The sequence below is a fragment of the Melanerpes formicivorus genome, unplaced genomic scaffold (assembly GCF_026170545.1).
Source record: "Melanerpes formicivorus ecotype bairdi unplaced genomic scaffold, bMelFor1.0.p_v2 SCAF_47, whole genome shotgun sequence".
Lineage (NCBI taxonomy): Eukaryota > Metazoa > Chordata > Aves > Piciformes > Picidae > Melanerpes > Melanerpes formicivorus.
The window spans coordinates 1,648,184-1,663,811 of NW_027142399.1; the positions used below are offsets into that span (position 1 = coordinate 1,648,184).

Genomic DNA, 15,628 nt, shown 5'->3' on the forward strand with positions numbered 1-15,628 from the left:
TGGTGGCAGGCAGCAAACAGCCCTGCAAGCAGATGATTTCAGCATTAACAAAATTAACATGGGCCTGGCGCTCTCCGAAATGAGTCACCCGTGTTTCATATCAATGATTTCAGACCCTGGCATTTTCAGTCCAAGCCACAAGCAGCGTTACAGCAGGCACAGGCTGTGTTTCAAAATACCATGGCAGGGCTAGAAACAGATGCTGGGGAGCGGAGCAGAAGGTAGGGTAATGAAGCTTTAGTGGGAGTGCACGGGGGACGTGGCGTGCCGGGAGTGCAGTAGCCACCCGTGACACTCGACTCATCCCTGATGCCGGCCTCTTGCGTAAGCCTTGCCAGGGGGGAGGCAGAGGAAACGGGGACACAAAGGCCTGGGGCTTGTCCACTGTAGCTTCCAGAGAGCTGAAATGATGAGGAGCCTGCTGAGAGCACCTTTCCTTTAAAGCCATGTGCTAACTGAGCTGCAGCTTCCCTTCTGACTCCCTTCAGCAGTAGCTTTCTTTAGCTCCATCCTCGTTCCCCCTCGCCGCTGGGTGTACAATGTTCAGCAATTCCTCTTCTGCAAGCATCTGCTGATAGCCTTCAAGCCAAGGTCCAAGCTGCTGGTGAATCTTTGATGGTTTTGAAAGCCTCAGAGGCTCATTGCTCTCCTGTACTCTGACTTACTGAGACTTAGTAATAACCTAGGAACTATAACTTGGCCTTCCAGTACCTGAAGGCGGCTTACAAGAAAGCTGGGGAGGGACTTCTTACAAGGGCTTGTAGTGATAGGATGAGAGGGAATGGCTTTGAGCTGGAAGAGGGAAGATTTAGACTGGAGATTAGGAAAAGATTTTTACAGTGAGGGTGATGAGACACTGGAACAGGTTGCCCAGGGAGGTTGTGGATGCCTGGAGGTGTTCATGGCCAGGTTGGATGAGGCCTTGAGCAACCTAGGCTAGTCGAAGGTGTCCCTGCCCATGGCAGGAGGGGGTTGGAACTGGATGATCTTCAAGGCCTTTCCAACTCCAACCATTCTCTGATTCTATGATAAGTACTGTGTGTGTTTGTAGGCATCCCATTTTCAGTTACCTGAGCAGAGAGGAGTCCTTGTTCTGCACACCCTCAATTTTACAGCATCCCTCAAGTAGTCACCTCCTGATGAATAGCAAGCACCAGGTTTGAGCTGTGGTCCATTTCCTATGGCTGGGGCACTATTTTTTTTGACAAAGCAAAGCCATTGGTGCATACAGTTAGCTCCTAAGCCCCCTCAATGCCAGGAGCAGCACCTGCTGCTGTCCTGCTGGCTGTCACCATGTGCAGGTGCCAGGTTCCATTCTGAGTCAGCAGTGTGCAGTGTCTCTGCCTGGGGTTCATCACAGCTCACCGTGGCACTGCTGCGTTGGCAACTTGTGCTTCCCACACAGAGCAGCTAGGCCTTGCTGGTGGCTCAAAGGCTGGGATTTAGAGTCCTCTGGAGATGGGAAGGCCTGAGCTGCTGCTGTTCTAGCCAGCCAGCAGCTGTGTGAGTAACTACGGTGAGATGGCCAAGCCAGAGTCGCTCATCTCCTGGTCAGCCTCCACCGCTTGAAAGCTCAGGGCTTTATCTAAAGATGCAGTTTGTCACGTGTGAAGGGTGAAGCACCACTTGCTGAGCTTGGCAACCAGATTCCTGCCTTGACTTCTCAGTGCTGGATAAACAACTGAGAGGGATGCGACAGGAAGGGGAGCTGCTGCCTTAGGCATTGCAGGTGCCAAGAAATGTTGGGTTGGGAGCACTTCTAGCCTCGTGCCTCCCAGCAGCACATACTACACTCTTGGGTCTGCTCACCTACCCATGGGCATCCCCTCGGTAGGCTTGGTGAGGCAATGCTGCTGTCTCAGTGCAGCACTGTGCATCCAGGCAGCATTCTCCTTCCCAGCCTCATCCTTTTAGCCAGGAGGGAGCTCATACTCTCTGGGGTATGCTCCCGTGGGAAGGCAGCTCCAGGGGCTCTCTTCTCACCCCATTTCTGCAGGGGATTCATTTCTTCCTAGGAAGAGACTGTTACAGAAAATAAACATAGAGTGTGAGCAAAGGTTAGCAGCATTAGCTACGTCAACTAGAGATACAGCCAGCCTCTGCTATGTCTTGGCTCCAGTTCCCCCCTCCCAGACTTCCTTTGGCACCTTACCTATTAGGAGGACAAATTAGAATTTCATGCATATTTCATATACACTTAATCACTTGGCAAAGACCAAAACACTTCCCCATTAAGTGGAATTTATGCTAAATGCTGTTTCCAACATTACCCATACAGAGGTTAAACCAGTTCTTGAGGGAGGTTTCACCCCTTAGGGGAGGCAGGGGAGTCTCTGACAGTGGGCTGCTGCCAAATGAGCCTCGTCCCGGCAGCAGTGAGGGTTACTTGTGTTGGTGATAACAACAGTTGTGCTGCAAAGCTGAGCAGCCTGGTTGGTAGAACAGCAGGTGCTTGTCATCTGAGGCACAATGCAGTGCTGCTGCACGGACAGCAAAGCCTGGGGTCCTGTTTTCCATCCCCTTCAGGTCCCCACAAAGCTCCGTGCTGGGAACTGAGAGAGATAAATGTGTGAGGGTCCTACACCTGAGATGATGCTGCAGGAGCCCTTCCTGGGGGACTTAAAGCATAAGGCATCCTTCTGGCAGCTTTGCTTTCTTATACCCCTTAGTAAGACTTGCTCCTAAACCTCCTGCTCAGCACAACCCCCAGCACTGTGGGGGAAGCCAAAACTTGTTCATGGCCTGTCTGGCCTTCACGCTGGGGCTCTGTGCTAATTAGGCTGCCTAATGAGTAAGGAGACCGAGCTGGCTCCTCCAAGCCCAAACGTGGTGGCTCTGTGCTGTGCTTTTGCTCCATTTCCTAGGTGTCCCTGCTCTGAGGAAGGGGTTTGCTGTCTCTTTCAGATCATGGGGGAAAAGCTGCAGAGGTTTCTTAGTGAGATTAATGCAAGGTGCAGAAGTTTCCTGTGTTTTTTCTGGGTTTGAAGCTGCCCTAGTGTTGGATTTCTTGCAGAAAGCAAAATAGCAAAGTGCTGCTAAAATTGCCACAGAGGTGGAGGGGGTAACAAACCCTTTTGGCTGAGGGGAGCTGGGGAGGGCATGTGCAGGGCAGGTCTGTCACACCTGGACCTTGGCTTTGCTTGTGGGGAGCAGATGATTTCCATCTGGAGGGGCTTTCCTGAGGAAGGGAGGCTGGGCAGGGTTGCTTGCCTGTCTCTGAATGCAGTGATGGGCTCCCCCTCGCTTGCCCCCTCCCCACCAAATCACATCAAAACCTTAAACACAGTCCTTGGCTTGAAGCCAGCAGCCTCAGCCCCATGGAAGCTGCACCCAAAATACAGATGGAGGAGGTTTGGCTGGGGTTGTTCTGCTTTGAAAGGAGGGGAGGGGTTGTGGGGCTGGGAGCACAGAGCTGCTCTGGATGTCAGGCTGGAGGCTGTGTGCTGTCTCAGTGGGTATCAGCAGTTCCTTCTTCTCCGTCCTGTTTCCCTGCATCCTCAAACAGAGTCTCTGCTCTCTTCCTGGTGGGTGTACAAGGCTACCACTGCCTTGCTTTGTAGCTGCTGCTGCCTGACCTACATCCCTGCTGCCTTTGCTCTCTGGGTGCTACAGCAGGGTTTGCCCGCAGGGGGGTTCCCTGACAGGGCAGACAGGGTGCAGCTGGGGGGCACTGGCCCTGGGGGCTGCTCCTTGCTGCCTCCCTGCCACATTTTGATTTCTTTCTTTTTTTTCCCCCCTTGTGTGAGCCAGTTGCATAAGAGGGATTGAGAGCTTCTGCTTTGCTTGCCCCCCCTTCCAGAATAAAGACCTTGTTTTTTCCAAGTGCTGTACTTAACTACTCAGTGCTGGAGGTTAAACCAAGCCCCTTACCCCGGGTGGAGCTCCTCACTGATGCTGGGGTCAGCAGGAGCCACGGGGCATCAGGGGCCTGAGAAAGGCTTAGTCCTGGATTTTTACAGCTTCCCCAGGCCATGAGCCTAGGGGTTACCAACCACCATCTGTGGTGGCATGCCAGGGTCCAAGCACATGTACCCACTGCTGCAGCCACTGGGGTGCCTATCCGTGGCCAGGCTGTGGCCACTGCCAATCTACTTTGCTCAGCTTGCCTGGCAGTGCTGCCTGTGCCTGCAGTCGCTCCAGGCATTGTGTTTGTGCAGAGGCTCTGCAGCTTTGGCTCCTGTTGCAGCGATGCTGCGATAGCTTCCCCATAGGAACAGGCCCCTTGCAACCAGCACTGCCAGGCCCAGGGAATGCACAGGGAGTGCTGGCTCTGGCTGTGTTTGCATTGGAAACCAGTGTGTCCTTCAGGGTAGAGAAGTCCCTGTAGAAAGGTGGCTGTTTCCCTGTGACCCTTCACCTAGGCAGCCTGCATCTGCAACCACTTCTCATTCCTTGGTTTTAGTTTTCATTCTCATTGTCCCCCAAATCCTCTGTCTTTGAGGAAGAATAAAGGGGAAAGTCAGCCCTTAAAGCAGGTGCATTTTGCTGACAGGACCATGAGAGATGCTGTTTCATGTGGGGCCATGCCAGCTCCCCAGGGAAGCTTTCTCTTTAACTGTTGGCTTGCAGTGAGTGCTTGCATACCCCACCGTGGTGGTCTTGGTACAAGTGATGGCAGCCCTGGCACTGTCACACTGGCAGAGGTTTCCAAGCCCTGTTATTCTGAGTGGCCTTTGATTTGCTTGGCTGGGCTTTAAATGAGGAGGCTTTAAATGAGACTGCAGGGAGAAATGGAAGTGGGACAAAGGCACAGCAGCCTTGGAAGATGGAGGTGGAAAGATAAAGCCCTTGACACACATCTGACAGCTGGGGGGCTGTTGCATTTCAGCACTCCAGGCTGGAGCTGAGCTCACCCCAAGTGTGTCCACGAGCACTTCCCCCAACCCCTCCAGGATCTGGATGGGATGAGCACAGAGTGCTCCTTTGCTCTTTGCCTGCTGCACTAACTTCTGCCCCTGGTTTGAACAAGTCTCCCCACAGTCTGTGTATTTCTGAGGAGGGGTGATGGGAGTGGGTATTTGCTCTCTGGCTGTGCAAGGCTGTGATCAGGATGCCCTTTCCCTTGGTGTTGCAGGTCAGCCTCAATGACTCCCACAATCAGATGGTGGTTCACTGGGCAGGAGAGAAGAGCAATGTGATCGTGGCATTGGCCAGAGACAGTCTGTCTTTGCTGGGACCCAAAAACAGCGACGTAAGTAACGCAGCCTGGCACTGGCATGGGGTGCCTGCTCTGCTTGTGTGCCAGGTAAAATGGCAGTGGCTGCTGAGCTGCAGCCTGCCTTCCTCTCATGATGGGAAGATGAAAGAAAGGCCCAAGAGTTTTGAGTTGGGAGGAAAAAAGCCTCATTTCCTATCCCCTGTGTTATCCGTGGGGTTGAGCTCTGAAAGGTTTGGCTCAGGCCCTCTCTAAGGCTTCTTTTAGTGTTCTGAGTGTTGACCAAATCTGTCAGAAGGGAACCCAGAGCTTTATGCCTCTCACCTTTCTCCTTTGCAGGTTTATGTGTCTTATGACTATGGGAAGAGTTTCAAGAAGATATCAGAGAAGTTCAGCTTTGGGGAGGGGAACAGCAGCGAGGTGGCCATCGCCCAGTTCTACCACAGCCCAGCTGACAACAGGAGGGTAAGGCTGGCCCCAGGGGGGCTCTCTGCAGGCCAGCCCCAGTTTATTCTTTACGGTAAAGGTGGTGAGACACTGGAACAGGTTGCCCAAAGAATGGATGCCCCCTCCCTGGAGGTGCTCAAGGCCAGGTTGGATGGGCTAGTGGAAAGTGTCCCTGCCCATGGCAGGGGGCTTGGAACTAGCAGTGGGGAGGAACAAACCCATTCAGCAGATTGAGACTAAAGGTCATTTTTGCATGGTCCTCTGGCTTTGCAGAAGAGCCCCTGGGGCTGTCTCAGGGGTCCCTGGGCAGAGTGGAATGTGCTGGGCACACTGCTGTACCTCCTGTATGGCTCTGCGGTGCTCAGGAGCATCAGAGCGTGGTAGGAGAGGGGGTTGCAGGCACAGGTCAATATCTCTCCTGCAGAGTTTGTCCTCCCAAAGCCCTCTCCAGGACATGTGCTTTGTTACTGCTAGGCTGAACTCTGCTCTGACCAGGTGGCTGACTGCCTGCTTCCCTTCTTCCTCGTTGGTCCCTCTCTTCCCAGTATATCTTTGTGGATGCCTTTGCTCCGTACCTCTGGATCACCACCGACTTCTGCAACAATGTTCAGGGCTTCTCAATTCCCTTCAGAGCAGCAGACCTGCTCCTGCACAGCAGGGACCCCAGCCTGCTCTTGGGCTTTGACAGGTCTCATCCTAAAAAACAGGTGAGTGCTTCTGCTTAGACAGGAGGGCAGCATCCTGCCTCTGCCCTGCTGTGGCATTTCCTCTGGCCCATTAGGTGTCCCACGGCCCTTAGAGTGGGCTGAGAGCTACCCTGACTTGCATCAGCACCACCTGGGTTTGTGCTTTGGAATCCCCAATACAAGAGAGAGACACAGATCTGTTGGAGGGGAGCCACAAAGATGATCAGAGGTTGGAGCACCTCTGCTATGAAAACAAGCTGAAAGAATTTGGGCTGTTCGGCATGGAGAAGAGGAGGCTCAAGGGAGACCTTAGAGCTGCATTTCAGTATCTGAAGGGGACCTATGGGAAGGCTGGGGAGGGATTGTTTAGAAGGGATTGGAGGGATAGGACAAAGGGAAATGGTTTGAAACTGGAGCAGGGGAGATTAGATTGGACATCAGGAGGAAGTTCTTCACCACGAGAGTGGTGAAATCCTGGAACTGCTTGTCCTGAGATGTGGTTGATGCCCCATCCCTGGAGACAATCAAGATCAGCCTTGATGTGGCTGTGGGCAGCCTGAGCTAGTTGGAGGTGTCCCTGATAACTGCAGGGGGGGTGGGCAAGGTGTCAGTCGAGGGTCCCTTCCAGCCCAATGCGATCTGTGAAGCTGTGCTTTGACCATCCATGGTGTCTGATCTTGGATTGCTATGTGCAGAGCTGTCCCAAATTGTCCAGGACACTGCCTTCCCCTATGGTCCATCTGGTTCCTGACCTCTGGAGGGATGAGGATAGAGTGCCTGCAGGATGGCTACCTTAAACATGTCCTCTCCCTTTTCCTGCATTTCTGCTGGTCCTTTATCCAGGCTGCTGCTGACCGTATTGATCTCTCTGACTTGTGGTCGTAACTCACCACCAAGTGCTGGCAGCTGAGGCAGGACTGACCTCTGCAGTATTTCATGTGGGCATGTGGTTTGGCTTTGTCTTATTTAACAAATTGCCTCTTGAAAACAAAACTTCTCTTTCCCCTGAAGCTGCTGGGTAAAGATGGTAAATAATGACAGCACCTTCCAACAGGCAGCATAAGCAAAACCTGAGGGTGAAACAGCTGACCCCAGCCTGTGAATGGGGGATATTGGGCAGTCAAGCAGGGTACACACACATCAGGGTGCATGCTGGGCATGGCTGATGCCTTTTCAGGGGGACAGAGGTGTCTGGGAGTGGTACCTTCCCTGGGTGGGCTGCTGGGCTGAGTGTTGGGGCTGGACCCTGGCTGGCTGTGTCCACACAGCTGCAAAAAAGAGGCAAAAATTGCAGCTCAGATGCCACCATGGTGCTTGGAAAAGAACAGGCAGGAAGATGAGGCTCTGGAGGGATGGGATCTGCAGAGGGGCTGGCATGTTCATGGCTGCTGCTTTGGTTGGCACAATGAACAATGCTATCTCTCCTCTTGACCTTTGCCATGCTAATGCCTGCAGATCTGCAGCAGCAGCCCTGTCGCTGTGCTTGGGGTTGTGGTGGCCTCTGAGAGGGAGACTCAGATATTGACCTTTGCTGTCCTGCTCCACAAGTTTGTCAGAACAAGCTGGTTTTATTTCTGAGCTGATGTATAACCAGGTGGATCAACAGAGTGTGGGAAATCCCTGTTAGAAGACTAAAAGGGAGTGGGTTTCCTGTTGGGGTTATTCTCCTGTGGCTGGGAAGGTTGCTGTTCCTTCAGGCAGCTGCCATGTAAAGAGAAATCATGAAAGGAGCTCATGGTTTTGTGGTAGACATAGGTCCATCCTGCTTCTGCTGCCAGAGGTTGGGTCTCTTAAAGGATTGGGTCTGTTTGGTTGCCCAGTCCCACTGGCATCTCTCACTTGTCCTTGTAGCTCTGGAAATCAGATGATTTTGGCCAGACCTGGATAATGATTCAGGAACACGTCAAGTCTTTCTCTTGGTACGTACCACACCTGTGTGCTACACCCAGCTCCTGTCTTCTCTCCCTCCTTGCCTCTTGCCTCATTATCTGCCATGCACAAACCAAGGATGTGGGTGCCAAAGTGAGCTGCAGCCCCCCGCTCTCCTTGCCCATGTGGGGGTGATGAGAGACAGCCCTGACACAAGCATCCAGGGGTACTCTGCATTGCCCCCCACCCCGGTCCCTAGTTGCCCAGCTCCTGCTCCTTGGTACCTGCTGCTGTCTGCATTGCTCTGTGAGTGCTGAGGTAATACCACCAGCACCTTTGTTGTTCCTTCCAGGGGGGTTGAGCCCTACGATCAGCCCAACACGGTGTACATCGAGCGGCACGAGCCTTCCGGGGCGTCCACTGTCATTCGCAGCACTGATTTCTTTCAGAGCAGAGAAAACAAAGAAATCATCCTGGAAGATGTTGAAGACTTCCAGCTCAGGGACAAATACATGTTTGCAACAAAGTCTGTGGTGAGTATGACACAAGCAAGGCACAGGGCGGAGGTTGATGCTTGGCTACGGCACCGCTTCAGCAGGCTGGGCAGAAGTAGGTCAGGCTGTGAAGTGCTGGGACCTGGGAAAAAAAAACAGAGGATGCCTGGGAAAAGCAGTGAGGCAGGGGACAGAGGGGTGGGGGTGGCATGGGAAGGGAGGATGTGGCTGAGCAGCTCGGTGGTTAGGAGGCCGCTTGTCAGGAAGGATTACCATCAAACGTGGCCTAGGTTCAAGCAGCCTAACGTGCTCTGTCCTGGGAGGAAAGCTGGGGTTTCAGTTTGCTTGCTGAAGAAAAGAGGATGTGGGTGAGCAAGAATGGCCTTTTGGTCCCTCTGCAGCCAGAGCTCCCCTGTGCTTGTGCTCAATTTCAGGCAAACCTGAAAGGAAGCTAGAAAGCATCTCTGCTTTCCCTGAGGGCAAGTCCTTTCTTGATGATGAGGGACGTGCCACCAGAGGGGCAGCTTCTATTCCATATGGATTTTGAGGAGCAGTTTTCTTTTTAGAAGGTGCTGGCATTGCTTTCATCCAGTTCTGCTGCCATCAAGTCTGTGTTCATGAGCAACCTCTGCCATTTAGGGGTGACTCTGCAAAACCATGATGCAGGGTGTCCCAGGCAGTAAGCAGTGAGTCACCTCCAGCCCCCTGGACAGCCTTAGTGTTGTTCTGTGCCGGCAGGGGATGTGTTTGTAGAGCACCCTCAGCTTTCTCTTTTGCAGGCTGAACAGCCTGCCACTCTTAGGGCCCATCCCTTTGGCTCCAGGCCTGATCTGAAGTCTGCTGTGGTTTGCAAAAGATTTTATCTTAGGCTTGCTGTTGGAGCTGGGTGAGATACTGGGGGTGGTCTGTGTCTCTGCAGAGAAGTCATAATCATAGAATCAATAAGGATGGAAAAGACCTCAGAGATGATTGAGTCCAACCTATCACCCAACACCTCATGGCTACTAAACCATGGCACCAAGTGCCACATCCAATCCCTCCTTGAACACCTCCAGGGACAGGGATTCCACCACCTCCCTGGGCAGCACATTCCAATGGCTAACAACTCTCTCTGGGAAGAACTTTCTCCTCACCTCCAGCCTAAACTTCCCTTGGTGCAGTTTGAGACTGTGTCCTCTTGTTCTGGTGCTGGTTGCCTGGGAGAAGAGACCAACCCCCTCTTGGCTAGAACTTCCCTTCAGATAGTTTTAGACAGCCCAGCTCCCTTAGCCTCTCCTCATGGGGCTTGTGCTTAAGTCACCAGGCTTGGGCAGGCAGCCTCCTGAAAATGTGAAGCAGGTTTCAGTCAGGACCTTCCCAGAGACTGAGAGGGCTGCTGGCCCAGCTGCAAACCCCTGGTTTGGAAACGATATCCCCAGATCTGGAAGTGGACACTTGGCTCAGACCTTGGCTGCAGCAGGAGCAGCACTGGGGAGAGAACAGGCTGTGTGGCAGAGGCACCCAGGGCTCTTGACTCCAGCTCCTTTCCGTGGGAGGCATGGTTGCTTAGCTATACAGCACCAGGGGGAAAAAAACCTCAGGCTGCTTATTTTTGGAGCCTAAATCTGGGTTTAGGTTCTTCCCATTAGCATCCTGTGCAAAATAGCTTGCCCACGGCTTTTTTATGCTTTGGGTTCCCAGCTGGTGTGTTTCAGTTTGCACAAATCATTACAAATTGGAAGGACAGGATGGACTGCTCTGCAGAAGGAGAAAGACTTAAACCCAGCCTCCTTACCTCCACCTAATTGGCCAGCAAGGGCAGTTTCTCTCTCTGCTGATGTAAACCTGGAGTCAGTCCTAGGCAGCTACCATGCTTTGCCTGCACGCAGGGCGGGTGAAGCCCCAGGCAGGAGGTTTGTGGTTTGCCCCAGTCTGCCTTTTGGCTACCACTGGGGATGAAGGTGATTTTGGGGTCAAGAGCTACTCCTAATGTCTCCCTCTGCTCTGCTGCAGCGTTTGCTAGGCAGCTCTCAGCCCACTTCAGTCCAGCTCTGGGTTTCCTTCAACCGCAAGCCGATGCGCGTGGCACAGTTCGTAACCAAGCACCCAATTAAGGTAAGTGTTGCTTGCCCAGAGGAACTCTCTCCCTGCTCTGCCAAGGACGCCTTCAGATGTCAGCAGCTCTTTTCTTGCCTTCCACCACACACTGTGGGAGCTGGAGCTGGGAAGGGATCTCGTATGACCCCACTCGTGGCGGGGGTTGGCTGAACATCCACAGGACGATCCTGTGGTTCACAGGATGGTGCTTTGCTCTGACCCTCCCTGCCTGTGGGGAAGCACAGGAAGGTGTCAGAAGGCTGTCCAGAAAGAGCCATTGGCTTCCTCCCATGCTGCCGATAGGGGCTGGCAGCAAACATCACATACCCAGAGAAGGGCTAATGATGATCTCAGTGCTCTGTGCTTTGGCTCTGCTTTTGGGAATCTTACCTCATGGTGTGGGGTGCCAGGTTGCTGAGCACACACTGGTGCCACAGGCATTGCCTGGAACATCCATCTTCTCTGCAGGCAAAGAAAGCATAGTGGGAGAGCCAGGGTGTGCAAAAAGTCAGTGATCTGTGAAGCAGATATGCTGTGGTGCCCCCAGGCTGGTGGGGATGGCAGGGAACACAAGGAGCACTCTTGGCATTCAGCAGAACAGTGGGGGCATGCTCTTGGCTGCAACATGCTCCTGGCCTCAGGAGAGATCAAGAGCAAATGGACCTTGATACTCAGTGCTGCTTCTGGGGGACTCTGCCAGTGGGTTGTGGAGGGCAGAGGAGAGCAGTTCAAGAGGGGAAACACAAAAGTAAAAGCAAAGGGAAGAATCTTAATTGCCAAGTAGAAAAACTACCAATGAGTAGAGGGAGGAAAAACTTTGAGTCATCTAAGAGGAAATGCTGAACTGGCCTAAATGTGAACCCTGCTTGTATGCCCACATCTATGAAACCTGCTTGCCTGTCATTGACATCCCAAAGGAATATTATGTTGCTGATGCCTCGGAGGATCAGGTGTTTGTGTGTGTCAGCCACGATAACAACCGGACCAACCTCTACATCTCGGAGGCAGAAGGCCTGAAGTTCTCCCTGTCGTTGGAAAATGTGCTCTACTACAGCCCAGGAGGAGCTGGAAGCGACACCTTGGTCAGGTAATGTGGGATGCACCTAACTGGCTGCGCTAAAGAGGAACATCGGCCAAAGCCTTTGTCGATGCTGGCTGGGGTTGCTCAGAGCCTTGCCGTGATCTGTGGGCTTCGCAGTCCCTCCATCCCCAGATCCACGGAGGCTGCACCTCCCTGACCCCTTTGGCATTTCCTTGCAGATATTTTGCCAACGAGCCCTTTGCGGACCTGCACCGGGTCGAAGGCGTGCGGGGCGTCTACATTGCCACCCTGATTAACGGCTCCTTCAGCGAGGAGAACATGAGCTCCGTCATCACCTTCGACAAGGGCGGCACCTGGGAGCCGCTGCAGCCCCCGGCACAGACGCGCTACGGCGAGCAGATAGACTGCGAGGTAGCGTGGGGCAGGAAGGGGCAGGGCTGTGGTGGGTTGAAATTCCCTCTCCCCACCCCGGCCCAACATTAAATTGGCCAGACCAGCTCAGCTGGAAGCAAATGGCAGCTGTGTTTACAGGCAACACTGCAATGGAATGCAATGAATATGTACAAAATACACACCTTGAGTACTGTGTCCAGTTCTGGGCTCCTCAGTTTAAGAAGGGCATGGAGGCACTTGAACATGTCCAGAGAAGGGCAGTGAGGCTGGGGAGAGGTCTCGAGCCCAAGCCCTGTGAGGAGAGGCTGAGGGAGCTGGGGTTGCTTAGCCTGGAGAAGAGGAGGCTCAGGAGAGACCTTCTTGCTCTCTCCAGCTACCTGAAAGGAGGTTGTAGCCAGGAGGGGGTTGGTCTCTTCTCCCAGGCAAGCAGCACCAGAACAAGAGGACACAGTCTCAAGCTGTGCCAGGGGAAGTTTAGGCTGGAGGTGAGGAGAAAGTTCTTCCCAGAAAGAGTAGTTTGCCATTGGAATGTGCTGCCCAGGGAGGTGGTGGAGTCACCATCCCTAGTGGTGTTCAAGAAAGGACTGGACATGGCACTTGAAGCCATGGTTTAGTTGTCAGGAGGTATTAGGTAACAGGTTGGCCTTGATGATCTCTGAGGTCTTTTCCAGCCTGATTGATTCTATGATATTTGCAATATTTTCGGGTATTTACAATTAATAATTAGCACAAGACCCCCCCTGGCCAAAGGACCAGGGGAAGCTGCTAGCTTCTCCCTCTCTACCTCTCCCTTACTCCCCTGTACAAAAAGGAGAAGAGAAAGGAGCAGAGGGACGTTAGACTTACTCAAAACAATGCAGCCAAGGTCAGGCAGAAGCAAGTTAATATCTCTCCCAGGGTGAAGAAGCAAGAAGAGAGAGAAACTGATTTGGGAACTAAGTCTTCTGGTAGATGTGGGATTGTTTAGAATGATCATTATTTTCCTTTTTTACACCCAGTAGTGGTTTGTTTACATTTTACTACTTTTCTGCTCAAGATCTGTGGAAATTTTTCAAGGCATAGCCTGAAACTATCACAAGGGGGCAAGAGGGGGAGAAGCCTGCAGCAAAAGAGGCTGCAATGGCGATCCCACCACGAGGGAGTCCTTGCTCCCTTTTCCAAGTGGAGAGGGCTGGACTGGGTGGGATGAAGGCATGGGTAAGTGAGGGGCAGAGGGGTGATGCTGCTGTGTTTTGCTTTTCCAGTTTTCCCAGGGCTGCTCTCTCCACCTGGCCCAGCGCCTGAGCCAGCTGCTGAATTTCCAGCTGCGCAGGATGCCCATTCTCTCCAAGGAGTCGGCGCCAGGACTCATCATTGCCACCGGTGCTGCTTTCCTTCTTGCAGCTTGGGGGGTGGGGGGGAGGGTTGGGGTGCACTGTTGTCCAGGCAGGACAACCTTGGCAGAATCCAGTTTGTGCATGCAGCTTACAAAGATGCAGCTAAACTCTATGTTTTGCTGCCTTTTCTCCCTGTTCAGTAGCTCCAGCATCTCTATTCTGCTGCAGCACAGTGATGTGAGAAATCCTGCCTGCTTTATTTGGATCCTCTTCCCTGCTGCTGGGTTTTTTTGAACACACAGGCAATCTGATTCCTGTTGCTCTTGTACTGAAGAAAATGTTTGCACATTTTGCTTGAGCATGCTTCCAGCCATAGGTTTTCCCCCAGCTGCATTTCAGGCTTGTTAATAGTCTTACAATATTTGCTTTTGAGGGAATTAGTTTATTGTGTGGAGAATCAGCTCCTCAGTCACTGTCATTTTGCTCACAGATAAAAATAGCTTAGAGGTGTCTGGCTTTGTTTTAAGCAATCATTTTGCTTTCCTCACAATTGCTCCCAGGCTCCATTGGCAAGAACATGGGAAGGAAAACCAACGTCTATGTCTCGAGTAGTGCTGGAGCAAGGTGGAGAGAGGTAAGGCTGCTTTTCTGCCTGCCAGCTCAGCCAAGGCAGTGGTGCAGCAAGTAGAATATTGGCAGCAATGTAGCTAAGTGATATGTAGCCTTAAGGCATTAAAGATCACCTCCAGCTGGAGGGTGATCATTATCCCTTGAGACCAAGGCAAAAATAGATGAAGGCCTAGGTGTGTGTTGGCATGGAGATGGGCCTCATGGTAAAGGTGGTGGGGTCCAAATCCAGGAGAGCTCCCTCCTCTATTCATCTTCTTCAACTAGCAGGACTTGCCTCTGGCTTGGGGCATCTTTTAGACTGTGCTGACAGCCAGGGTTTTGTATGTGAGAGTAGCTGGAGAGGCTCCAAGGTCTTCCAGAAAAATAGGATGTTGCCCTCGGTTTGTGGGGAGTCTGATCCTGTTTACTAAGAGGTTCTGGTCTGTGGCAGTACTTGTGGTCTGCCTGTGCCTTCTGCTGTGAGTGTAAGACAGTGTTTTGACATCTGCAAGCTATTTAAATGCTGTGAATTAAGTGACCTCCTTTTCCTCCCAGAAGTGCTGCGCGGTCTGCGTTAAGGGCTGGGCAGCTGCAGCCAAAGCCGACCGTGGTTCAGAGGCTGGCCCTGGCTGAGAGTGGCTGCCTCTGAAATTCAGCTGGAGAGTGACTGTAGGGAGCTGTGGGTCTCCCTGCAGGAGCTGTGTGGCAAGACAGGAGTGCTCAGAGCCTGGAAAGCTGAGGCTTTGTGGTGCCAACCTCCCCTGGCTTGCAGGCAGGTTTGCATTGAAGTGCAATTAAAACGTGCTGAACACTGACCCGTGGTTTACAGTGCCAAGCTCCTGACTTCTTCGGGCCCTTTGTCTCATGAGTGGAGGTGCAGAATGACCCAGCAGTGTAGTTCCTCAGCTGAGCAGCAGTAACACAACTCCCTTCTCTCAGCTTTGGCAAGCAGCAGACTGAAAGGCTCGCTGCTCTCCAGATTGCTGGGGTGATCTCACAGCACAGAGAAGAAAGAAACAATCCATTCAGTGCCCCACCTAAGAACGTCCCCAAGTGCATTAATGTGTCCTGAGAGCAGGGGCAGGCACATTTGTGCTTCCTCTCTTCATCCTGAGCTGCACTGGGCTCCCCAGATAGGAAACCAGAGGTGTGGTGGTCACTAAACAGAGCTGAGAGTCAATGTGGTATACAAGAAGTTTCTTTCAGCAGGATGGATGAATGAACTGTCTCTGGGGCTTGTTCCTGCACTCCATGGATCTGATCTGCAGTCTTAGGAAGGCAGTGAGTTCAAGTGGAGTGTTGGGAAAGCCTCACAGGCATGACAAAGAGCTGCAGGCTGGGATGGGGAGCAATGGACTCTGATTTCATGTGGTGGCTTTTTTTATACTGATTTTTTACCTGCACATGGCACAGGAGGAGTCTGAGTCCAGGGCACAGTGCTGCTCCTAAACACAGCTACACCTTTAAGGGGTTTGGGCTGGCTGCTCATGTCTACAGGTGCTGCCCCATAAACTCTTGAATCTGGTGCCTCAAGGTACTTG

The 15,628-nt window shown here is 52.6% G+C and overlaps 1 protein-coding gene across 2 annotated transcripts in view; it reads left to right on the forward strand.

The window, feature by feature from the left end:
* SORL1 (sortilin related receptor 1) overlaps positions 1 to 15,628 on the forward strand; it is a 59,621-nt gene that overhangs the window by 5,423 nt on the left and 38,570 nt on the right. For both annotated transcript variants that reach the window (XM_068159988.1, XM_068159989.1), the window contains exons 2-11: positions 5,075 to 5,191; positions 5,495 to 5,620; positions 6,148 to 6,309; positions 8,140 to 8,207; positions 8,510 to 8,690; positions 10,644 to 10,745; positions 11,645 to 11,814; positions 11,988 to 12,180; positions 13,407 to 13,524; positions 14,039 to 14,112. In XM_068159988.1, the coding sequence (XP_068016089.1) occupies positions 5,075 to 5,191; positions 5,495 to 5,620; positions 6,148 to 6,309; positions 8,140 to 8,207; positions 8,510 to 8,690; positions 10,644 to 10,745; positions 11,645 to 11,814; positions 11,988 to 12,180; positions 13,407 to 13,524; positions 14,039 to 14,112 (1,311 nt within the window). The remainder of the gene's footprint in view (positions 1 to 5,074; positions 5,192 to 5,494; positions 5,621 to 6,147; positions 6,310 to 8,139; positions 8,208 to 8,509; positions 8,691 to 10,643; positions 10,746 to 11,644; positions 11,815 to 11,987; positions 12,181 to 13,406; positions 13,525 to 14,038; positions 14,113 to 15,628) is intronic.